The 25553-nt window shown below is 40.5% G+C and overlaps 2 protein-coding genes across 6 annotated transcripts in view; one reads left to right on the top strand and one right to left on the bottom strand.

Annotated features, from left to right (window-relative positions):
* Nucleotides 1-579, bottom strand: part of Lrp4 (LDL receptor related protein 4) — a 50817-nt gene extending 50238 nt beyond the window's left edge. For all 5 annotated transcript variants that reach the window (XM_077798114.1, XM_026399077.2, XM_026399076.2 and 2 more), the window contains exon 1: nt 444-579. In XM_077798114.1, coding sequence (XP_077654240.1) covers nt 444-495 — 52 coding nt within the window. In that variant the 5' untranslated portion in view covers nt 496-579. The remainder of the gene's footprint in view (nt 1-443) is intronic.
* A 12655-nt stretch (nt 580-13234) lies between these two features.
* Nucleotides 13235-25553, top strand: part of Cstpp1 (centriolar satellite-associated tubulin polyglutamylase complex regulator 1) — a 193828-nt gene continuing 181509 nt past the window's right edge. The window contains exon 1 of the mRNA XM_026399062.2: nt 13235-13443. Within this exon, the coding sequence (XP_026254847.1) occupies nt 13398-13443 (46 nt within the window). The 5' untranslated portion in view covers nt 13235-13397. The remainder of the gene's footprint in view (nt 13444-25553) is intronic.

Below are 25553 nucleotides of genomic sequence, written 5' to 3'. Positions count from 1 at the left end.
ACACGAGACTCTCAGCCCCTGGGAGGAGAGCTATTTACAATTTATGGGTTTAGCGACCGCCCTCCCCGCCTCCCTTTCTTTGCACACATTCATTCGCACCAAGGACACAGAGACCCGGTCTTAACCTGAAAGGGAAGCAGCCCCCAGCTCTTTAAAGAGCAGCTAAGAAGGCAAGCGAGCGCCTCTGGTCTTATCCCACCCGGCCCAGACCGGAGCCCGGGGGAGCTCCTCCACCACTGTCCCCTCTCGCACTTGAGGAGCTGGGGGAGCTCCTGGTTCACCCCCAGCATGCAATTTCAGGGCCACTTCTTGGAGTGAGCGCGAGGGGTTTCAGGCCCCAGCCTGCGCCCTTGGGCTCCCGGGAGGTGAGTCCTGCAGCTGCCCGACCCAGGGACAAACTTTCCCGATGGGCCGGTCGGAGCGGGCGCGGCGACACAGCTTACCGTGTGCACAGAGCAGGGCGCCAACCAGCAGCGCGCCCCACAGCCGCCTCATGGTGCCGCGGCCGCCGCCGGCGCTCCCTGCCGGCCGGGGGTCCCGCCGACTCCCGCGGGACGGCGCGGCGTAGGGAGTCAGCGGAGGGTCCCGGGAGGGAAGCGTCCCGGGTCCGCCACGGTCCGCGCGCCCAGCAAGTCGCCCTCCGGCCGCCGCAGCCTCCAGTGCTGCTAGAGCCGAAGCCGCCCCGCCAGGGGACCGGGAGGGGGTGTCCCGGGCCCTGCCGCCCCGCCCCCCGCGCCGCAGCCCCCGCCACCGCCACCGCGCCTGGTCCCGCCTCCAACGCTGGCCCGGCCCCTTCCAGCCCTCGGCTCCCGCCCCCCAGTCCTCAGACCCCACCCGTGGGCACCTCAGGCTCGGGCCCCTCTCCTCCTCAAGCCACCCCCACATTCCTAGCCATCGAAAGACTCTCTTTCTCTGTCCCCATTACTACTGCTCAAATGTCCCCAATTTTTTAAAAAAATAATTATTATTATCCTAGACACAACTCTCAGACTCCGTTCACCCTAGCTCCATGCCAGGGAGGAGCACCCGGGCTGACCCAAGTCGCCTGGACGTGACCCCAGCACCCTACCGGCCCCAAGTCCAGACTTTATTGATGTCCCAGAATACGGAAGGCTTGCTAATGCGTAATCCTCTAGGTCTTTATTGACATCAAACAAGGGCCATCAGGGGGCCTGTCGGGCTCTATCTTAACTAGCATTCTCACTGTCAAAATTCCTTTTCTGAGATTTTCTGCTTGCACCCCCGCCTCTCCTCTGGTCTAGGCAGTGTTGTTCTAGGGCTAAATAATTCCGCGACCTCCCCTTTTCATTTACTCATTTCCTGAGGTAGTTGTCTGGGTCCTGTCGCCTCAGCTCAGACGTCCAGATTTGGCTCAGACAGACTTAGTTCCTCCTCGCTGTCTTTGTAAATCAATGTCGTTAGCCTTTTCACCTTCTTTGACTTTCTGATCTTGGCAAGGGAGGGAGGGAGTAAGGAAATGAGTCCTTACTTAGAATTGCACTCCCCCAAGACCTCAGCATTCTCCCAGCCTCTGACTGCAGAAGGAACTTCCAGCAATCTTTAACATTCGGGTTCCTACATAATTGTAAAAACCTCTCGGTTTTGTGACCTAGCCCTCTCCCTAATGAATATTAACAGTATGGATTAATTTTGCCACCTTGGATTTTTCTAGGTTGGATCTCATTTCGTTATCTTTGCCCAAGTCCCCAACTTTCTTAAGGCCAAGGTATCACTTTTCCCTCCAAGCTGATATGCCAGTGTTTCCTGGCTTTGGCTCATCTGTGGATTTCATTAAATCTCTTTCCTATCACCAAAATGCCAAAAAGACCCAGATTCCCCAAGTGAGCTGAAAATAATTTGGTATAGTGCAAAATGGATATTAGGATATTTTTCAAAATGGATGGGTTGACATTTCATCCTTGCTTATTTTCAAATTTTCAAGGCTTTCACTCCAAATTACCATCTTTGACCAAAACTAACATTAACCATACTTTGTGACAGTTACAGCAACAAAAGTGATGTTAACTCTGTCTTAGTCAGTATCTTTCTATACTGTTTTGCCTGAATTTTTATCCAGATGCAATGTGGTTGAACTAGCATCACCATGGTAACTAATACAGTGGCATTTTCTGGGTTTGTAGTTCTTCTTACTGACTGAAGGCGGCAGTAGAGTCAGGCCAGGTCTGTAAGATCTAAGCGCTTGGGAAAAACAGTAGACCTGTCTATTCTACATGGGTCACCTTAGCCTAAAATCCAAGGAGAAAAAAAGTGAAAATAGAGGCTAATTCCTTAGCCTTCTCTTCCTTTCTAATGCAGTTCGTGGTTGATCTAAGGGTTTTAATATATGCTGAAATAAAGACTTGCTTTTTAAACCTGTTGAGAAAGACCTTGTGATTCTGGACACCATACTTTGTTCCAAATGAAAACCACTGACATGTGCTATACTGAATATATTTGTTCCCAAAAAAGCCAGGACACAAGGTCCCCATACTTTCAATGTCAGGGGATTAAGAATTTATAAACAGTTTCCACTCTGTATGCAAAGGACAGGTTCCTTTCCAGAGGCATGATTTGTGTTATTTTTCTGAAATTGGAGAGGAAGGAGGAGGCTGCCTGTCCCTGTCTAACTCAGGCAAGAGGGACTGTGTTTTCTGTGTGCATCCCAAGTTCTTCTGCATGGTCCAGGACAGTTCTGGTGCATCATGCCATCTTTGGCTGCTGTGAGTCACTGGGAATATCAATGGGTAGAAGCTAACTTTGTGCAAAGTCCCTGCTGGGGTCACCCCCTAGAGTGAGTTAAGTCTTGGCTGTCAGAAACTGCTCTTGTGCCAGGAGGACTAAGCCATATTTATTTTTACCAGGCCTCTCAGACTTTCTTGTTTGGAGTGAGAGGTCCTGAAAAGCATGCCAGAATAGGCTGTTTGTCTCCCTTTTATTGTCCTCTGGGACATGCCCCTAGAAAAGTTGTAGGGGACTGCCAATTCCCGAGGGGGTCTCAGAAGCATTGGTTTCCTCAGAAACACCACCCCTTTCCTTCATTCTTCTAGGACAGTCCAGGGAGCTGAATTTCCAAGATCAGGATATTGCCCTGAATTAGACCATCACTAATGGCCCTTTCAAAGGAAACACAGGGAGTGCTATGGAAATAGATAGAAATGGGCATGATTTTGATCTAACTAGGTTGACAGAATTCTCTTGTAACCCAGGCATCAATCAACAACTGGAATTTCCAAATGTAATTCTTCTAAATAAGAAAAAGACCTGAAGTTTCACACTTTAAAATAATGGTTCTCAACCAGGAGTGATTTTTCAGGCGTGGTGCAATATTTGTAGACATTTTTGAGAGTACTGGAATCTGGTGGGTAAAGGCCCAGGATGCAGCTAAACATGCTATAATGAACAGGACATCCCTCCACATTCAAATAACTACCTAGACCAAAAGATTAATAGTGATGAGATTAAGAAACTCTAGAAGATTAAGAACATGAATCTGCAAATAATTGCTCCATTATCTCTCTGAACTCCACTTTCTTGTTGAAGGTAATGCAAGTGCAGAGGAGGAGTACTTTATAAAACGGACATAGCTAACGGAGTCCTTCACCTCTCTGTTTCTCACTTGGAAACTATTCATTAAAGGTATTTTGCACAAGGCACTCTTGAAGAAGTGATGAACGGATTAATTGGATCCCTGGAACTTACAATCTGATGGTTGCAAGGATTTGCAAGTATGAAGAGCCATTAAAAGAATGACCCCACAAACAAATTCAAAGTTACAAATAATAAAAACATTGAAAGAAAAGTACAGGGTTCTATGAAAAGAAACTTAATTTAGGTTTGGGATTTGATTTGAGGAAGGCCTGTCAGAGGGATTAACTTTTTAAACTGAGTTACCATCAGGGAAGCTGGGGATGTGGCTCAGTAGTAGAGCATTTGCCTAGCATGCATGAGGCCTGGGCTGGATCTCCAGCATCACAAGAATAAGAAAAAAAGCTAAGAGCAGATGGGGAGGGTCTTCCAGGCAGAAGGAATAGTATGTGCATAAGCTCTGATATCACTGGGCTAGAGTTGTGGCTCAGTGATAGAGTGCTTGCCTAGCATGTGTGAGGCACTGGGTTCGATTCTCAGCACTGCATATAAATAATGAATAAAATAAAGGTCCATCAACATCTTTTTAAAAAAGTATCACTAACTTATAGCAATGGATATGCTTTTGCCTAGGTTCTGGGGGCTACTACTGGAGACTGGAAACAATGACATCCTCAGGAAATAATCTGTTTTGCAAACACTCCATACCACCATTTCTAGTGCCAGCATTTTTCATGTTTCAACTTAGCAGTGGTACTGAAGTCAAGATCTGGGGCATGTAGTTGATTCTGTTCCCTGGCCTAAATTGGGGCACACCCTAAAAGGTGGGGCTTTTTAGTATATTTTTATCTTCTGAAAGCTTGATATTTACACATCTGGCACAGATAAAAAGAGCCTTTACAGCAAATAGCTCATTTATCTTGATTGTTACAGCAAAGATAAATTTAGAATGGTGGATAGACATATGATTAATAAATACTCATTTAATAATGAATATATATAATAACCAATACTAAATGTGAATCAAGCATCCACGTGAATGACTTATTTTCCCATACTTTGAAATTTGTTCTCTATACAGTCAGAAGAGTGACTTCTTTAAAAATATAAGAAAGGCTTAAAACCTTCCAATGACTTCCTGTTAAACTTAGAATTAAAATACTTACTTCTTGCCTGGTCTTTTAAGGTTCTTTGTGATCTGAACTTGGCCTACTTTCACAATTTTTCTCCTCACTCATTCTTCTCTAGCCAGGCTGGCATTCTTTCAGCTCTGTAGCATGCTATCATTTCTGTCTCTCTCTTTTTTTTGGAAACAGGGATTGAACTCAGGTGCATTCGCCCACGGAACCGCATCCCCAGCCCTATTTTGTATTTATTTAGAGACAGGGTCTCACTAGTTGCTTAGCACCTCGCTGTTGCTGATGCTGGTTTTGAACTGGCGATCCTCCTACCTCAGCCTCCTGAGCTGCTGGGATTACAGGTGTGCGCCACCACACTGGCTCATTTCTGTCTTAACACTATCCATGTGCCATCTCCTCCTCCTAGAATGTTGTCTCTCTAGATTGTTCCTCTGGTCATCTCAGCTCAACATCACAACCTCAGAGAAGCCTCACCCTGAATGTGTCTTGTACTCACTGCCTTTACCTTATATGACTTTCTCTATAATATTTATCATTTAAAATAATCTTTTTTGTTGTTACATGTTTACTGTCTACCTCCCAACCACTAGATAATGAGCTCCAATGGACTCAGGGGTCTTATTTATTTTAGCCTCTAGTACCTTAAAATTGTGCCTGCTGCATATTACTCAATGGACTTCTCTTAAATCAGTAAAAACCAGAGTACTAGGGTTGGGTAAATGCAAAGATGAGTAAGGTAGGGTCCCTAACTCTAAGAAGCTCTGAATCTGCTGGAGAAGATGACTTGTAAAGCAATGACAGTGTCATAGAATTATGTATAAAGGACTGTGGAAACAGAGAAGAGAGCTCTCGTAAGTTTGGGGTAGCTGGGCCTTGAATGTGGAAAACATTTCACTATGTGAAGAAAGGAGAAAATAGAAGAGGAGGCACATTCCAGATGAAAGGAATGCCACAAGCAAAGACTCACTGTCTCAAAAGTGGTTGCAATGTTCAAAGAAGGTCCAGTAATTTTATTTTATTTTATTTTATTTAGTTTTCTTTGATTGTATGTGGTGCTGAGGATCGAACCTGGACCACACGCATGCCAGGCAAGTGCACTACCACTTGAGCCACATCCCTAGGTCCAGTAATTTTATGTGTCTAGAAGAACATAGAGTGGTTGGGGAAAGCTGAAAGGGTTTCTTCTTTTCTTTTTGATACCAGGGATTTAACCCAGGGATACTTAACCACTGAGCCACATTGACCCATTTTATATGTTTTTTATTTTGAGACAGGGTCTGGCTAAGTTGCTTAAGGTCTTGGTAAATTGCTGAGGCTGGCTTTGAACCTGAGATCCTCCTGCCTCAGCCTCCTAAGCTTCTGGGATCACAGGCATGTGCCACCATGCCCAGTGCTGAAAATGGTGCCTGAATTAAATGTACTTATTTACTTTTATATCTGTTTATTCAATGAACATTTACTGAGTTCTTACAGCTCAATTAATGGGAGGGATTATATTATTCTTACTATTTAAATTCATCTTTCTGTTTTTCTGTACCTCTGACTCTAAACAATCAGGATAATACTTTTCTAGGGAGAGAGGGGGACTCAGTCGTGGGCTAACAACTGGTTTTCTTTAACTGATGTTTAAATTTTACTCTGCTAAGAGAAGTTTATTAAATTAATTTAAATATCCTTAAGAAATTATCCCCCAAAGATCAAAAAATCTGCAAAGTCAGGACACAGCCTAAATCCTATCAAGTCTAGGTTTATGCCTCTGATGATGTTCCTAATGGGTACGTCATGGGAAGTAGAATTGCTCTCCAGTGTACCCTTCAAAACCATAGGAGTATAACACACTTGATCCTGATATCTTTCCAGGACTATATAGTCCCTGGACATAACTAAGCCAATTTTGAAGCTGTATGTTTTTTGACAACTCCCTTAACTTTACTACTGTCAATACATAGTTTTCAAAAATATTTGTCTTACATTTCCTGATTTCAAGTTTAAATTATTCATCTTCATCCTGACCCTCAATAAATATTTATTCTAACTTTCTGGGCAGGAGGAAGTTTATGACAGCAATAAAACATGTTCCCTGGTCTTAACTTACAGTCCATGAGAATAGACACTCTGGCAAATGAATAAATATATAATAAAATAAACACTAAAATACAGGTACACATTGGGTGGTAATTGATTCCTTGGGAATTTGGATAAGGCTTCATGATATTAGTGTAGATCTTATAGGGTGTATAGTTTTCCCTCCAGAAAACATGGGAGAGGTACATTTTAGGTAGAGAGCTTATGCCAAAGCAAGGGAGTGTGATATGTTTGGGGATATGAAATAGGACAGTATGTCTGGAGTGTTAAGTCTTTAGAAAGGAGTGAGGGGCAAGATGACTGGAAAAGAAGGTTGGAACCAAACTGTGAAGGGATTTCTATGTCTGCATGTCATCATCCTAGTGATGGTGACTCGGCAACACCTTTTAAGTATGTAAGTAACAGGGCACATTTGAATTTTAGAAAAATAAACAATAAACTCTCGTAACAATGTAGAGAATAGCTTGGGGAATAACTCGGTGACTCCAATGTGTTTGTCCTGAGATTTTGGAATTGGGGACTGCCAGTTCATATCCTAAGTGGACTTACTAATTTTTAATATATTCCCTCTTATTTTCCTGATTTGAGTCTCATGTTTACATGTAGCTTTGTCTCTGAGACTTTTGCTTAGTTACTTGATATTTGGTGGTGGGGCATTTTTAAAATATGGTGGCCTGTCACACACAGTATTGAGATGTAGGAATGATGTGCCATTGTTTTCTTATTGGTTTATTGTTTGCTTGTTTGGGGTATTGGGGATTGAACTCAGGGGCACTTAACCACTGAGCCACACCCCCAGCCATATTTTGTATTTTATTTAGAGACAGGGTCTCACTGAGTTGCTTAGCACCTTGCTTTTGTTGAGGCTGGCTTTGAACTGGTGATCCTCCTGCCTCAGCCTCTTAAGCTGGGATTACAGGCATATGCTTCTACACCCAGCTCTGATTGGTTTTTTATGCTTGCATTTTTTTTTTTCTTTCTGGGTCTGGCTAAGTTGCTTAGGGCCTCACTATGTTGCTGAGGCTGCCTTTGAACTTGTGATCCTCTTGCCTCAGCCTGTTGAGCCCCTGGGATTACAAGTGTGCTCTATCACACCTGGTGATGCCTTGAATTTTTATTTATTTATTTATTTATTTTTGAGATGGGAGTCTCACTTATGTTGCATAGGCTGCTCTTGGAATTCCTGGGCTCAACAAATCCTCCTGTCAGACATGTACCACCATACCCAGCTGATGCCTTCTATTTCCCTGACATTTTTTAATTTTTTAAAATATTTTTAAGTTGTTGATAGACCTTTATTTTATTTATATGTGGTGCTGAGAATCAAACCCAGTGCCTCACACATGCCAGACACGTGGGCTACCACTGAGCCCCAGCCCCAGTCCCTTCCTGATCTTTTTGTTTATAATTAATTTGTTTTATGAGTTGGTTGTTATGAGGGAACCATAAATCCTATGGATTTGATGGCTTTCATTTTTCTAGACTTTTAATCTAGAAGGAAGCAACTTCACTTAACAGCCATTTATGGTATAACGGCTTTTGGCCTGACCTTATGCACAGTCCTAGGAATTTAAAGATGAATGAAGACAGTCTCTGCCCTCAAGGAACTCACAATCTAGTAGGAGAGTTCAGATTACTAGAGATTGAACCCAGGGGCATTTAAACATTGAGCCACTTCTCCAGCCCTTTTTATATCTTAGTTAGAGACAAGGTCTTCTTAGGTTGCTTAGGACCTTGCTAGTTTCTGAGGCTGGCTTTGAACTCGCAGTCCTCCAGCCTCTGCCTCCCAAGCTGCTGAGATTACAGGCCTGCACCACTGCAGTTAGCTCAAAGAATAATTTTTAAAAAGAGATAAATACTTATAAAAGTGTGTACTCTAGGATAGGGAAGACAACTAATTTTTGTAGGCTATTAAGAATCAGAAAATCGGGCTGGGAATATAGCTCAGTTGGTAGTGTGCTTGTGTTGCATGCACAAATCCCTGAGTTCAATCTCCAGCACCACACATACACCCATACACACACACACACACACACACACACACACACACACAAATAATCAGAAAATCACTAGTGTGATGGCCCTTGCCTGTAATCCCAGTGGCTGGGGAGGCTGAGACAAGAGAATCATGAGTTCAAAGCCAGCCTCTGCAATGGCGAGGTGCTAAGCAATTCAGTGAGACCCTGTCTCTATAAATAAAACAAAATAGGGCTGAGATGTAGCTCAGTGGTCAAGTACTTCTGGGTTCAATCCCTGATACCAAAAAAAAAAAAAAAAAAAAGGAAAAAGAAAAACAAGATATCATCCACCCTTTCAAATTATATGGAAGTGTAATTCCCAGTTTTTTGCAGCCTTTGATAATATGAAATAATAAGAAGGTACAAGTCTGTTATTGCCTTTGAGCTCCAGTTCAATTTAAGCCATGTCCTCTTGACCATTTTCTTAGGATGCATTAGTTATTCTTAACAGTCCAAGAGTTTGTGAACATTTCTTTTTATTTGCAAATGTTCCAAAGCTTGGTCTGTTGATACGTGGCCAGTTCAAAATAACTTTTCTATAGATAGCATTTTTAATTTGAACATGTTAATCCCAGACAATGGCATCACACTTAGTTTCTATTTTGCTCTTGTGGAGGATAAGTCTTTTAAGAGCCTCATAGCTCAGCATGAATTTCATGACCCGCATTTCTTAGTAGCTACTTTGCCTTTAGCATCTTTTCTGCTTGATGAGTTGATAAAAGCGTGTCCTAGTTTCTTCAACCTGTTTTGTAACAATAATTCAATCTGCATTTGTTCTTTCCTTATTGCTTCCTTGAGGTTTAAAATCTATTTAGTATATTCATGATTATTTTTCTGCAGTCTTCAACTCCAGGGAGGATTTTCTTCTCTGCCAGTCTCTAATAGATCCTCCGTAATATCTGAGATGTCTGTTAATTTTCTCTTTTATAAAATCAGAAATTATAGGGCTGGGGCTGTAGCTCAGTGGCAGAGTGCTTGCCTAGCCTGTGTGAGGCACTGGGTTCCATCCTTAGCACCACATTAAAAATAAACAAATAAAATAAAGGCATTCTGTCCATTTACGACTACGAATTTTTTTTTAAATCAGAAATTATAATCTGATAGTGACGTATCAGCATATCCTCTGTCTTGTGGATGTCTTCCCCATTGTTCAGAGTACGATGCTTCATTCTTTATGCCGTAGTTCTTGCCTTTAACATCTCCTGTTCTATTTTTGATCAATTTCATATCACTTGTTTCTTTCCTGGATTGTGGCATTGTCTTCTGTCTTATTTGCTTGGGTGACTACTTGTTTCCGTAAATTTTTTTTTGAAATATGATAATTTAGGAACCCGAAAAGTTGACTTAAACTGTAGGTTGACTTTTTGTTTTATGGACACAATATCTTTATTTATTTATTATTTATTTTTTATGTGGTGCTGATCGACCCCAGTGCCTCACATGTGAGGAGCAAGCTCTCTGCCGCTGAGCTATAACCCCAGCCCCTGAAGGCTGACCTTTTTTTTCTTTCATTCACATTCAACAGTATCACAAAAATATACATGATTTGGGGGCTGGGGTCGTAGCTCAGTGGTTGAGTGCTTGCCTCCATCCTCAGCACCATGTAAAATAAATAAATAAATTAAATAAAGATATTCTGTCCATCTACAACTAAAAAAATTTAAAAAATATATATACAGGATTTGAAGAACTTGTGCACATGTCCATTCTTCTTAAGACTGATGTTGTGTATATTTCACCGAAAAAATGTCCTCTACAGCTGATGTGTTGCCAAAATCAATCATTACATAATCTGTGACCAAAGAGAAATCTAAAAGTAATGGCTTCTTCTGGAAACAACAAACACTATCTGGAAATCATCACATCTGCCTAAAAAATATTCTAAAGATTTTTGTGGGGGCTGGGGATGTGGCTCAAGCGGTAGTGCGCTCGCCTGGCATGCGTGCGGCCCGGGTTCGATCCTCAGCACCACATACCAACAAAGATGTTGTGTCCGCCGAGAACTAAAAATTAAATATTAAATATTCTCTCTCTCTCTCTCTCCTCTCTCACTCTCTCTTTAAAAAAAAAAAGATTTTTGTGCCACTCATGTATTGTTTGTTTTCAGGTTAAAATACATGCCCATTACAGAAAAAAATTAAGAATGTAGAAAAACACAAAGAAGAGAAATGCAGTCAGTAATTGTGCCACCTAAGAAAACCATCTGTTATTTCTGCAAAAGCCTAGTTTTTCTTTTTCTTCTCTCTCTCTCTCTCTCTCTCTCTCTCTTTTTGGTACCAGAGATTGAGCCACATCCCCAGCCCTGTTTTGTGTTTTATTTAGAGACAGAGTTTCACTGAGTCGCTTAGCACCTCTCTTTTGCTGAAGCTGGCTTTGAACTCATGATCATCCTGTTTCACCCTCTCAAGCCTCTGGGATTATAGGTATGTGCCAGGGCACCCGGGTCCAGATTTTCTTGAAGCCTTAATCTAGCAACCTCTTTACCCCTAAGTCCTTCTCCTCAATAGACTGTTTAGAACATACAAAGTGGAAGGCTAACTTTAAATACATGGGTCTTTAGGATTTTTATGGAAGGGATAGAACTGTAGGAAAAACCTACAAATTGGTCCAGAGATGACATCTTGTTCTTATTTAGCTTTCTTTGAGTCATTAACAGTCGGGCGCCACTGGTGCTGAAACTTATCATTATTATAACCACAAATGGGTTAATGCCCAAACAAAGCTATATTCTTGGGGCTAGTTCCCAGTTTTACCACACAGACCCCAGTAGCAGCACCCTCCATGTCCCAGGATAATGCTCCACAAATAAGAGGATGTCAAATGTTTAGCCTAGTCTTGAAATTCTCTTCTTTTATCTTGGGGGAGCTTCCAGTTGCCAGCAGGACAGAGCAAAAGGAAAAAATAAATAAATAAACATCCAGCCAACAAACCCTAAAAAAAAGAGGCTGTGTGGTTTAGTGGTTAGACCAGTAGCCTGGATATTGGGATTGCTGAGATTCTGTTCTAGCTCTCCCACTGACTGGATGGATGATACTAGACAAGTCACTTTTGTGACTCATGCCTCAGTTTCCCTACTTAGAAAGAGGAGAAGTGCCTTACATTGTTTTCGTGAACACATATGAAATTATCTGCAAATACCTTCAGGCTGTTTGGGAATAAAGTAAAATTATCATCTTTAATAATTACTATCCTATTATTTTATTAATATTACAGTAATGAGCCACAAGTATGAAACTTATGAAACTCCTATACCCTCAAGCTGCATGGGAAGAGTGGTGGATGGAGCAAGGAGAAGGCAAAGTTTTTAAAAACCAGATTTGTAGGACTTTTCATCAAATACCAAATTAGTAAATTCATTACCTCAAAATACTAAACACGGCTCCTAGTTTGGCTTTGTCCCTTTCTCCTTACCACATCCAAATTCGAGAGTGACTCACAGGAGCCTAGAATTGAGACACATATACAATTTTAAGGGAAAGGGAGAATTAGGAGGTTTGAGGCTCCTTGCTGGAGGAGGCTAAGAATAGGACACTCAGAACACAAAGAGAAGAACCTTCTTTTTCCTTCTCCTCCCAGTGTAGGTGGTCTATTGGTTTCCAAGTCCTTTTGATGGCATGATTTTTGTTTGCTTTCTGTCTTTTTCACAAAACCTCATCTTGTTGGAGGGGGTGGGGGGACATTTACTAAAAAAGCAAGGACAGAGTGGCTTTTTTCTGCTGGATTTAAACAGTGAAAATTGCTACAGATCTGTTATTGGGTGTGGAAAGGAGCAGACAGAGAAATATCTGGGAACCTGAAAACTAATGAATACTCTCTCCTCTCAAAGGAGAAGTAAGCAATTGGGCATGTGAAGAAAAAATCTAATACATGTCTTACTTCCTGCACCCTTCACCTTCAAGAAATAAAGTGTCTGGGTAGAAAAAAAGGAAAGACCCTTAGAAAAGGCATGAAATAATAGGGATGATAGTAAAAGGAGGACCCAAAAGAGGATTTGAAAGGAAATGGCAATTGACTTACTGAGTACTTACTGAACACCTTTTGTGTGTCAGCACTGTTGCAGGCTAAAAGACACATCCCTAACTTCAAGAAGTAGCCACGTTACAATATGCACGTGAAAGCACTTTGTAGCAATGTAAGACAGTTCACACTAAGGAGATAAAAATAGGTAATGAGACTGTTTATGGGAGTTCACGAGTGGGAATTATTGAGAGTCACGGTGACAGCTTTATAAACAGGAATAGGTATGAAATTCAGAAATTGCAGATATGGATGGCTGACAGTAATTCTTTGACATCAGGAAATGTGACAGATGCAAAGGACTCTCCATCTCCGATTCTTCTAAAACTAAGTCCGCAAGAACCGTGTCCAACGAAACCTCGGCCCCCCGCGAAGTGACTGCTTGCGGAACTTGCGTGGCGGACTCAGCGTTGCGCCCCGGAGACTGTTGGCGTTACACCTCCTCCGCCTCCCGTTTTACCTCCCGCCACGGGTGCCATGGCAACCGAGAGAGAGTGCAACCTGGGTTCCGGAAGCCAGAGAGCTGGAGCTTGGAAGGTACCCGGGTCAAAGGATGCTGAGTCCCGAGCGCCTAGCCCTACCCGACTACGAGTATCTGGGTAGGCGCTTCCTTCAACTTTGGGGAAGGAAAGTGAAGATGAATTAGGCCAGGGTGTGGGGAGGAGGCGGGGTCTGAGTGGGAACGGGTCCGGGTGGGATGGGAAGGGGCGGGGAAGCCGGGGTTCCAGGGCCTGAGCGTGTAATGTAAGGCCTAACCGGGAGGAAAAACTGCAGCTGGGGAGTAAAGCTTACGGGGTGGATTGTGTTCAAAGAGGGACACGTTGGGGTATTATTGATGTGCTGGTAGTAGAGTAAGTAACCTTGGAACCTGAAGTGTCCTGTCAGTCATTCCATGAATAATCATTTTACCGTTACAGTGGCAGCTAAAGCTATTTTAGCTTTTCTTTTACATTAGGCACTGTGCGAAGTATTTAACGTGCAGTATTCTTTGAAACTTCCCAACAGCACTAGAAGAAATTATGTCTTCTTCCATTTTGCAGATGGTGAAATTAAGGCTGAAGAGGTAACTTGCATAAGTAAGACCACACAGCTAGAAACAGTAGTGCTAGGATCAGAACCTGATTTACCTATGACTTAACTCTTGAGCTAAGGTTGTAGTTGCAGTGCAGTGCTTTAGCACACTTAGTGAATAAGCATTTGCTGCATGAAACACACACATACACGTACAGACATATATATGCACAGTCATGCATTTTTTATAGTTAATATCACAGATACTTTTGCATCCAATGCATAACAATATCAGTGTCTAGACTTTTGCTAAGGATTTTGTGTATTTAATCTCATTTACCCAGTACTCAATGAACCTGTGAAATAAAGCCTAGCAGGAGCATATAGTGCCTACTATTTAAATATGTCTCAGAGATAAATAGGCTTAAATTTTAGAAGAGTTTTACACTTCCAGAAAACTGAGCAGATAATAGAGTTCCTTGTTTTACCCACTCCCATTCAGTTTCTTCTATTACTAACATCTTGCATTAGTGTAGTACATTTTTTACAGTTGATAAACTAATATGATACATTATTAGTTCTCTCTTTGTGTTGTAAGTTCCTTGGGTTTTGACAGATTCATAATGTCATGTATTCACACAGAATAGTTTTGTTGCCTTAAAAATGCTCTGTGCTTCATGTGTTCATCCTCTCCCTGTCCCTATCCTTTGGCAACCACTGATCATCTTACTGTCTCTAAAGTTTTGCCTCTTCCAAAATATCGTATTTTTGGAGGACTGCAGTGTATAAACTTTTCAGATGGGCTTCTTTCTCTTACCAACAGGCATTTAAAGCTTCTCTGTGTCTTTTTATGGCTTGACAGCTCACTTCTTTGTGTTACTGAATAATATTCCATTGTATGCATGGATCATACACATTTATTAATGAAAACCAATCCTGGATAAGATTTTTGAATTGGTAATATGGAAACTTGATTCAAAAAAATCACAACCATGGGCTGGGGATGTGGCTCAAGCGGTAGCGCGCTCGCCTGGCATGCGTGCGGCCCGGGTTCGATCCTCAGCACCACATACCAATAAAGATGTTGTGTCCGCCGAGAACTAAAAAATAAATATTAAAAATTCTCTCTCTCTTTCTCTCTCTCTCTCTCTCTCTCTCTCTCTCTCTCTCTCTCTCTCTCCTCTCTCACTCTCTCAAAAAAAAAAATCACAACCAGTTGCTGTGGCACACACCTGTAATCCCAGTTACTCAGGAGGTTGAGGCAAGAGGACCTCAAATTCAAGGCCAACCGAGGCAACTTATTAAGACCTTGTCTCAAGATAAAAAAAATAGGACCAGGGATGAAGCCCAGTCATATAGTGCTCCTGGGTTCAATCTATCCCAATGTTTATAGTAAAAGTCTCTTCTAGCTTTTTTCCTCCAGTCTGCCATGCTCTCAGCCATCCTCAGACAACCAGACTCCTGAAGTAAATACTATTATTGGTTTCCTGTGTATCTTTTTAGCTTTCTAGAGTTTATTAGGTTCATAAAGAAGCATATAGTGCCTACTTTAAAATATGTCTCAGTTATTTTGGTATCAACAGAGAGCTTCCTTGTTCTTTAAAATTTATTTTTAGCTACATAGTATTTGACTAATTTATTTAACCAATTCCTCATTAGTAGATAATGTATTGTTTTTTATCCTTTTATCATTACTAAAAATGCCTCAATGAATAAACCTGCAGTTTTGTTTCTTCATAAGTATGTCTACAAGAATGAATTTCACAAGTGGAGTTGGTAGGTCAAGTGCAATACATTTGAAATATTTATATTGCCAAATTGCCTTTTACAGGGGATGTACCATTTTATACTGCCACCAACAGTGTAACATAATACTTGCTTCCTCACAATCTTGCCAGTGAAACAGACATAACTTTGGGATTTATTTTCAGTCTGTTAAATGACATACTCAGGGGATATTTAATGTGCATTTCTTTTATGAAGTTGAATTTTTTTTTACCAAGTTTAAGTTTTGGTCTTTGAAAGATTCATATACACATATGAATATATACACATAAACACATTGAGAAAGAGGGGTGAAGGGAGAGATAGCCTAAGAGACTGATCACATCTATTTTTTAAAAAAATTTTTAGTTGTTGTTAGACCTTTATTTTTTTTATTTTTATGTGGTGCTGAGAATCGAATCCAGTGCCTCGCACATGGTAGGCAAGTGTGCTACTGCTGAGTCACAGCCCCAGCCCCTGATCACATCTATTAATCAGCAAAATGGGAATAGTTAATATCACAGATACTTTTGCATCCAGTGCATAACAATATCAGTGTCTAGCTATACTTTGACTTTTGCTAAGGATTTTGTGTGTGTAATCTCATTTACCCAGTACTCAATGAACCTGTGAAATAAAGCCTAGCAGTATACTGTTCAGCTCCTTGGATGTTTGCTCTTTGAGTGACTTGGTGTATTTGATATGCTGGTGCTTTGGTGAGCAGAAGTTGGTGATTTTTTCCTAGGTGGCTTAGGCAGAACACTAAATCAGTGGCAATGTTGATAATGAATCTACAAACAGAATCAGTGTCTTAGGTTGGTTCAAAGTTTCTGTGTTCATGGAGTCCAACCACCTGCCTAATATTGGAATCCTGGACAAATCTCCTTTAGCCTTTAAAAAGGCAGTTAAGTTTCAAGTGTCTTAACTCCCTGTCCTAACTGTCAGGACATCATTGGGCCCTTAGAAGAGTTATGCCGCTGGCTGGCTCCCATGTGGTTCATCAGACCATACAATTCAGCTAAATTGCATTGTTTTTAGTTGAGAACATCCCCTGTCTGTTACAATTTGGTCTCTCTTAGAGGCATACTGTTTTGAAACATTCACCCTCAATTTAATGACCATTTAAAACCACTCCCTAAACCTGAAGGAGGAAGATCTTGAGTTCAAGGTGAGCCTGGGCTACACAGTGAGACCCCATCTCAAAAACACAAAAAACAATATTAAACTAAAAACTCCACTTTCTATAGATTAGATTCTACTTCTTGATTTAAAAATTTAAATGCTTTTGGGTTTTAAAATTTGTCTTTGTTTTGTTTTTACAAATTATAAAGTCTGTTGCATGTGTATAGGGCTTAGGGAAGAAAATACGTAAAGAGCAAAGAAAATTGCAGAGACAGAAAAGCCCTTGGCATTCAGTGAAACAGAAAAGGTAAAGTTGAGTGGCCCTTGGTAAGTGCATCCAGAATCTCTGTTTAGGATTATGTATAAATTACAGGGATACCCATACAATGACTATCTATCTATGGTCTCCCTTTCTTCCTGCTAATCAGGGATTGTACTTGGCTTTTTGACTTAGTGAGGAAAACAGTCTTTCATCATATTGGGTAAACTGATCCTTTCCCCACTGACTTTGTGGATTAGCAACCTGTAACCATGGCCTGAAATGGTTTAGGATTTGAAGATTATCATTAAAGAAGAGCTCAGTAATGTTCATTCCTGCAGTCATCAGAATGGAGGGATAGAAATTGTGTTAATGCCCAGGCCTGATGAGAGAGAGAGGAGTCTGGTAAGGACATAAGTATAGAACCTTTTGTGTAAGATCCATGAAAGAGTTCCAGCCCCATGAAGCTACTTAGTGGAAGCTTCTGCCAGAGGCTGAGGTGTGTCTGTAAATCTGATTGGGTGTGGAGAACTCTCTAGAGCTGAAGGGCAGCCTGTTCTGGCCCTAGGTTTGCAAAATACACTACCTACGTGCTGACCTGAGTATAAGCAAGAGGGTGTGAGATTTATTTTTGACTCCACCTAATCTGGTGAAGTGCACACTTTCACTTACCCTCCCAGCTGGCTTCTCTGTTTCCATGGAACCTGCTCATTCTCATTCAGGTTGGGAGTGGGTTGGCATAACAGGTACCTTGAGGAGACCAGATGGTTCTTCTCCTTTGGGGTCTGTGCAGTTAGAGGAATCACAATAAACGGGTAGGGTTTTTTAAAGCTATAGTTTGTTATTTTTCTACTTTTGTGTTTTTTTCTTTTGGTTTTGTTTGAGCTTTTTAAAATCGTTTCTTTTTTAGATTATTTTCTGTTTTTTAGCTATACTTTTTGCACTCTCTGTATATGACGGGCACTGTGTTTTATTTTGTTTAACCTTTGCAACTACCATATGAAGTAAGTACTATTATTAGCACCATTTAATAATTATTAGTATCACCTTCTCATTTTACAAACAAGGAAACTGAGGTTTGGAAAGACATTTATTTGCACGTGGTCACATAAGCAATGTTAGATTGTAAAGCAGGGATTCAAACCTAGGTTTGTCAGATTCCATAGCCTGTGCTTTTTCATTGCCACCAAAAAGATAAAAACAAACAAATAAAATCAACTATTGACCTAAAGGATGGTGGTCTTTCTTTTTCTGTTAAGGATGGAACTCTTGAATAGTTCACTAGTTTCAAATAAGTTTCCTAAATGAAGAATGGCTTATTCATCATTTTATACTGTTCTTTCACAATATAAATACTTCATACATATATGCTAAATGGAACATGAATAATCTGGCCTTAGGGTACCCAAATGTGAGTAGCTAACAGCAACAAGTAGGACTTATTAAGAACTTACACCAGGTACCATCTTCAGTGCTATATATATTTATACACATGAAGATAGTTTCATTTGTTGTTGCCATTTTCAGATGAAGACACTACAGCACTAAGATACTAAATAGCTAGGTAGTAAGGGATAGAAACAGAATTCTAATCCAGAAGTCTGATTCAAGTTCATGATTAAACTCTGTGCTATAAATACTTTGAGCATCTTCAAAAAATGGGGCGTTGAACTATTATATTAACCTATACCTGGATCCTGGATTAAGTTCAGTTGACTCCAAAGGGCTTCACTTAACATTTCTGCCATGAGGGGGCAAACTAGGAATCAGGATGGATCAGGGAATATTAAAATTCCAATTCACTCTTGTCACTGGACTTTCTCTCAGGCAGACAGTAAGAAAGATAACTTCTAAACCTTTGAAATAATTGTATTGAAAATAATTTGTGTACTTTAGATAGCTGTGTGACCTTGAAGAAGTTACTTAACCTCTCTGTGCCTTGGCTTCCACATCTGCAAAATGTGGATAATAGTAGAACTTAACTCATGCATATGAATATTTAGTACACAACCCAGCTGCCATGTTGTATCTACATTGTAAAAAGAAAGTACACAAAGAGTAAAATATCATCCTTTTAGGGCACCTGTGTAGGTGCTCAATAAATATTAACTGCTACTACTATTAGTATGATTTTATAAAAATATGTTATATATCTGTGGTCACCACAAAAATATGCCTCTTAGGTTTCTTACTACAAGGAGGAGAGAGAAATTGACTCCAACCCCAGCTCTAACACTTGTTCACACCGAGGTCATACTTCCCACAGGCTATTTCCAGTCAATGATTAGGCAGGACAGAACCACTTCTAGAAGATGTGTGGCTCCTCCAGTGGCCAACTTTGACTTCATTGAAGACTCCTTCCCATTGCACTGCCAAGACCCTCTGCCCTTCTTTCTTCTTTACCTAGGATCAGACCTGCATGTGTCTTTTAGCTTTTCCAGGCATCCTTGGCTCTTTTCTCATTTTCTGTCAAGGGCCTTTCCCCCAGTACGTCTTTTGCGTGTCTGATCCTGTTTTGATGTCTGCTCTCAGAGTACCTGGACTAAGGCACATCTAGCAGGCACTGGTATAGTCCCTGCCAGCCATGATAGTTTCTTTAAGTCTTGGCAAAAGTTCTGACATGGAACTCTTTCCAGATGGATGACTCTTTTAAGTGTTGCTACTCTTATTTTTTTTCTTTGTTGATATGATGACACATGAAATTTACTAGTCTGACTGCTAGACACAACTTTAATTTTTTGCTTTTGGATGGATCCCTATAAACTTATTTTTGTTTTAATATCATTAGTGAACTTTCCAAACCCAATTGTGTCCTAGGAAACATTGCTAATTACTGCTAATAAGCAGTAAATTAGCAGAAATCTTCTTAGGACCTAAAAGTGTTAGTGTTGTTGCAGAAGGAAATGAGATAAAATATAGATTTAAAAAATATTTATTTTTTAGTTGTAGTTGGACACAATATCTTTATTTTATTTATGTGGAGCTGAGGATCGAACCCAGGGCCTTGCACATGCCAGGCGAGCTATCTACCGCTGAGCCACAACCCAGCCCCTAAAATATAAATATAAATATAACTTCCAAAATCTTTGGAAACTGGATTTATGATATGTGAAACTAATCACTTTAAAATAGTTATGAACTTGTTCACAGAACCATCTCTTTCTTCTTCCTTCCTCATTTTCCTTTCCTTTCCTTCCCTCTATATAAAGCAAGGCCTGAATGTAAGGTGCATTTTACCATGAGAAACATGCCATACGTGGGAGACAAGACATATTCTTAAATGGCCATACACAGAGATGCCAGTATGGAGTGTGTGGGCTGTATGGCTCTGGAGCCAGCAGCTCTCTTGGCTCTTTCCCAGTTTGGTCAGCAACTTCTCTATCATGGTAGGGGCAGCAGTTCCCCTGGTGGCCCAGTGCTGGAGTGTGCCCTTTGGGGGTTGTTCTGAAAGTTCAGCTTAGACTTCTCTTTATTTCACCTTTCCAAGGACTCTGTAGGCTCTTCAAACTTTTTGTTGGGGTGCGGGGAGAACAAATGGTCCTGACTCTTGGCCACTCCCATTTCTCCAAAATAAATTGCAGGGTGATTTCTGTGGTTATTCCAAAAGTAGCTCTTTCAATTTTCGACCTTGCTTATCATTTATACATGCAAGTAATCTTAAAATCTTTCCTTCAAATATTGTCTGAACATTGGGATCATTGTTTTTTGCACAAATACAATATTTGCTTAGTGAATGACTCTAGGAGGCTGAATAAGTAATTGAAGTTTAAAGAAAGTAATAATGGCAGAGCAGAAGAGACATGCTGTGTTAGCCCCTCCAGTTCATCATCCTGTCTATAGCTGCAGCCACGTACCACAGTTACCTTGTTTTCTACTTGGCTACTTGGTTATTGTCTATTTCTTCTTAGTATGTCAGCCATGAGGGCAGGCTTTTTCTCCCAGTATCTCTAAAATCTAGCACAGTGTTGGTCCAAGTGAAGTGCTCAATTGTTGAATGAATGGTCTGTTTTAAATAGCAGAATAAATTTTAAAATAAATGGAGGGAAAGAATTCAGTTTAACAAATAGTTCTTGAATTCCTACCATGTGAGAGACACTATGTTTTTTCTCCACTTTCTTTTTTTTTTTTTTCTCCACTTTCATGGTTGAAAAAAATGGACGACTGATTCAAATCTGCCCTGGATCCTCTTGGATTTAAACTCTGTACCTAAGGTTAATTTCTTGGTGATACCATAGTTTTTACCTTTTGGTAGAACAAGAGTAAGATTTAATCCATTTTTCAAAAACTGGTATTTTAAGAAGGAAGGAAATTTTATGCAATTTTGGGGTGTCTCTGTGAGATCCTGTCCTTTGGGCAGAGTGGTATGCTTTGATTAAGAGTGGAATTACCCTTGTAAACTAATCCCCAGGACCTCTTCTGTGCGGGTATCACCCTTGTACCACTTCCCTAGCAGCCTTAGGAAATAGCTCATTCTATGATTGGAATTTCAAGTCAAAACACATTTATCTGAGCAGAATTTTAATGATTTATCAAAGAGAGGAGGGATTTTCCCAAACACATCTGAACTTACCAAATTACTGATCCCATTAGCTATGTTTTTTCTTAAGCACCTTTCTTTAAACAAAGCAATTACTGCTGAAATCATCAAATGTATTTTTCATAAAAGCTTTTGACTAACTTTTGTTTGATTAGCAGGAACCCAGTAAAAGTAAATATTGTTTGAAAAGGCACTTTCAGAGCCCTTTCTTTTTCTTCATTGAATTAGCTTTTAAAAGCACTGTTCTTTGGAGAGAGTAAGAGCCTTTTTTCCAGCTGTCCTATTGTGTAGCTCAAGGTCTTGCTAATACTATTATCTGGCCCTGAGATTACAGGTAATTGTGATAAAACACAAGATTCAGTTTCTGTAATCTCAGACAGAAATCTGCTTGTGCCCCAGGACTTCATATCAGGTATTTGCTAAATTCATACTTCTCTCACCTGGGATAACCCCCTTGGCCTCCAGTAAACAGGTATCTGGCAGGGATAGGTCGCATTAGGGCCCATTGCCTTAAAAAAAAAAAAAATCATGTGGCAGAACTCCTCCTGTGGCCAACTTTCATACGACGTGCTCTAAATGGGAAAATTATATATTTTAAAATAGGCATGTTTGAAACAATAACACTTTGAATGTGAAATGTACCAAAGGCCACATGTCTTTGGCTTTACTTGTCAAATGAAGAGGCTGCCAGAACCACTCGGCTCCATGGTTCTCATGCCCCAAAGTGCTGCAAATTGACACATAAGGAGGCAACACACAAAGAAATTCAGCCCATGAGAAAGTGAGTGTGGGCACTTGGGCCGGCCTCCTTTCTCTCCATGTGGAGCTCTTTCCAGCTTGCTTCTTGTGTCCCATCTTAGTTTTTCAAAAAGGAGAGATTAAACGTGTCTGGTATTTCAGCATGTTAACTGCATGGGCCACATGAGGCTAGCACTCAGGCCACTGTTCAGCCTGTCATACGGAAGGAATTGCCTTTCAAGGGAGATTATAATTGTGTACGTAGCCACACAAATGCACATTCTGCCTGAAGGAAAATGCACAGAAGAGGAGGCCTTATGCTGCCACTCAGGTCCCTTTGTGGAAGCTACACAAGAAGCATAGTCACCTCCTTTGGGCTTAATGAGTCATCTTTTTGTGTGTTAGCTACTTAAAAAACACAAAAAATAAAAAGGAAAGAAGAAATGCCCTCTCCCTAAGTGAGTTGCTTGTTTGGGCCCTGCAGCGTGGTCTCAGAGTTTTGTATATTCCTGATGACATCATTTACGATGCTAATGCACAGACAGTAAACAAAAAATAACCTAGCTTTTGGGCATCTAGACAAAACTGAAAGAGTCCAATTTAGAGAAGTGATAACACTATGCTTTATAAACACAGGAGCTTAAACAACCTGAGAGACCCCAGTCCTTTTTGGAATGTGATGCTCTGAAAGATGGCTGTGGAGCAACCTGGAAGCTCAGTACTCTAGAGTTACGTGCGGTTCAGGCTTGCGTCTGCCGTCTAGTGTTAGTCCCAGCAGTGTGTTCTTGTAATGGACAAAGTTGAGGGTTACCATGTGAGTAAGTTATTATGCTCCTTGTGCCATAGCATTTTGCCTAGAAAAATGGAAAGGGAAATATTGCCACCTACCTCAGAGGAATGTGAGATGACTGAGAAGATAAACGTGCAGTTCTTTACAGGAAAGGTGTTTTGTAAATAGAAAATATTATCATTATTCTCCTTGATCAAATTTCCCCAACAAGTGGAGTTGATAAAAGCTACCTCACAGAGGGTTGAGAAGATGAATTAATATATGTCAAGTATCTTGAAAGTAAACTATTTAATGAGACCTATAATTGATTATCTTTCTTGATAGTCTATAAACGATCAAACCTGCCATTTAGACAAATGATTACCCTATAAAATCTCACATGTGCCGTCTTTTGGCTTGTCTTCAAGGGCTGTCATGGTAGAGGATGGGGAATACATAGGTGAAGAAAATAGATGAAATCTTCAGGGAGAATTGCCATGGCTTTTTTTCTCTTCAAGGTTATGCCTATAAATAGCTTCTGGAGTCTTGCTAATCTTTGTTGCCATGTCTGGAGTAGGGACTATTTCAACCTTTGCTCTTTCAGTAAATATTTATTTTTGATCTCATATTTCTAAAGCAGAAACAAACTTACAAGGAAAAGAAGTAGTTGATTTGTCTCACCTTGTGAACTTTTTCTTATCTTTCCTAGTATGGTAAGAGAAAATAACTATTATTGACATCAGGCTCCCCAACTGGAAAGTTTTCAAAGGAATCCAAGTAGTAAAAACAACTCTGGCTATTATTGTCAGAGAAGAAGGGATACCAGTAAACTACACACACACACACACACACACACACACACACAAATACACAAACACACACACATTTACTGAAGGAGCAAAGTTGGAAGGAGTCCCTGTGTGTGTGTGTGGGGGGGGTACATGCACTACTAGGGATTGAACCCAGGGTTGCTCTACCACTGAACTACTCCCCAACCTCTTTTTAATTTTTTACTTTGAGACAGGTCCTTGCTAAATTACTGAGGCTGGCCTCAAACTTGCCATCCTCCTTCCTCAGCCTCCTTAGTTTCTGGGATTACAGGCATGTACCACTGCACCCAGCACAGTTTGAATTTTTTAAAATAAGTTTACTCCATGTATGTATACCTTTGTTTTATTTATTCATTTTTATGTGGTGCTGAGGATGAAACCCAGTGCCTCACATGTACTAGGCAAGTGCTCTACCACTGAGCCACAACCTCAGCCCCACAATTTGTATTTTTAGGGCTGGGGATGTGGCTCAAGTGGTAGCGCGCTCGCCTGGCATGCGTGCGGCCCGGGTTCGATCCTCAGCACCACATACCAACAAAGATGTTGTGTCTGCCGAGAACTAAAAATAAATAAATAAATAAATATTAAAAATTCTCTCTCTCTCCTCTCTCACTCTCTTAAAAAAAAAAACAATTTGTATTTTTAAATGACAGAATTATCACTGACATCTCTTTGTCCATTTTTGTTGATGTTTTCACAAGATTTTAGGTAGAAAAACTTGAGAAGACTCCTTAGGTAATTTTACAAGTTCAGAATTTCATGTTTTGTTTCTAAGGTTAATAGCATTTAGGTAACTTCATTTCTCAAATTTTGTTTTCTAGTAAGTGACACAAAAAAGGGAAAGGCTATTTCATTTAGATCCTAAATCCTCAGGCAGGGACCTGTCTCTTAATTAGGCATGGGTTATCCCCAGCACCCAAAAAACAGTCAACCCCCCAAAAAACACATATGCACACAGATACTATCTCAATTTCTAAGTAGCACAGCTGCGCCAACACTGTCTTAAGTGGAATATGGGTTCAACTAGATGTTCTTAGTGTGCCAGCTTGAGTCATTCTCTTATCCAAGAGGATAGAAGCAGACAGCAGTCTCGTTCAGTCCTCACAACAGATTTGTGAGGAGGCACCAGACTGATCCTACTTTTCCTTGAGGAAAGCAAGATTTAGATTATGTAATTTGCCCATGGCTGCTAAGCTAATATGTGTGGAGCTGAAGTTTGAATTAAGTTATCTATAGCCAGCGTTTTTAGCTGCTGTGCTTTCTTTCAGTTCCTGTTATTTCTTTTTTTTAATATTTTAAAAAATTTTTGTTGTAATTGGACAGAATACCTTTATTTTATTTATTTTTATGTGGTGCTGAGGATCAAACAAAGTGCCTCGCACATGTGAGGTGAGCGCTCTACCACTGAGCTACAACCCCAGCCCCAGGTCCTGTTTTTCTAAGGATCCTTTTTCCTTTTAAGTTCAATGAGGATTTAAGTGTATCAGAGCTTAAATTTAACAACAATTTCCACAGAATATATTATAGGTTCCTTAGATTCTTTGGAGATATATATATTTATTATATATAACTAATTATATAAATACATAATTAAACATTTTCTCCATCATGCAGTGTTGGTATTTTAGACACAGTTTATTATACTGTGCATAGATATGTTGTGACATTTACCCATGAGA

The sequence above is a fragment of the Urocitellus parryii genome, chromosome 4, assembly GCF_045843805.1.
Source record: "Urocitellus parryii isolate mUroPar1 chromosome 4, mUroPar1.hap1, whole genome shotgun sequence".
NCBI lineage: Eukaryota > Metazoa > Chordata > Mammalia > Rodentia > Sciuridae > Urocitellus > Urocitellus parryii.
This window is presented reverse-complemented; position numbering and strand designations above follow the sequence as displayed.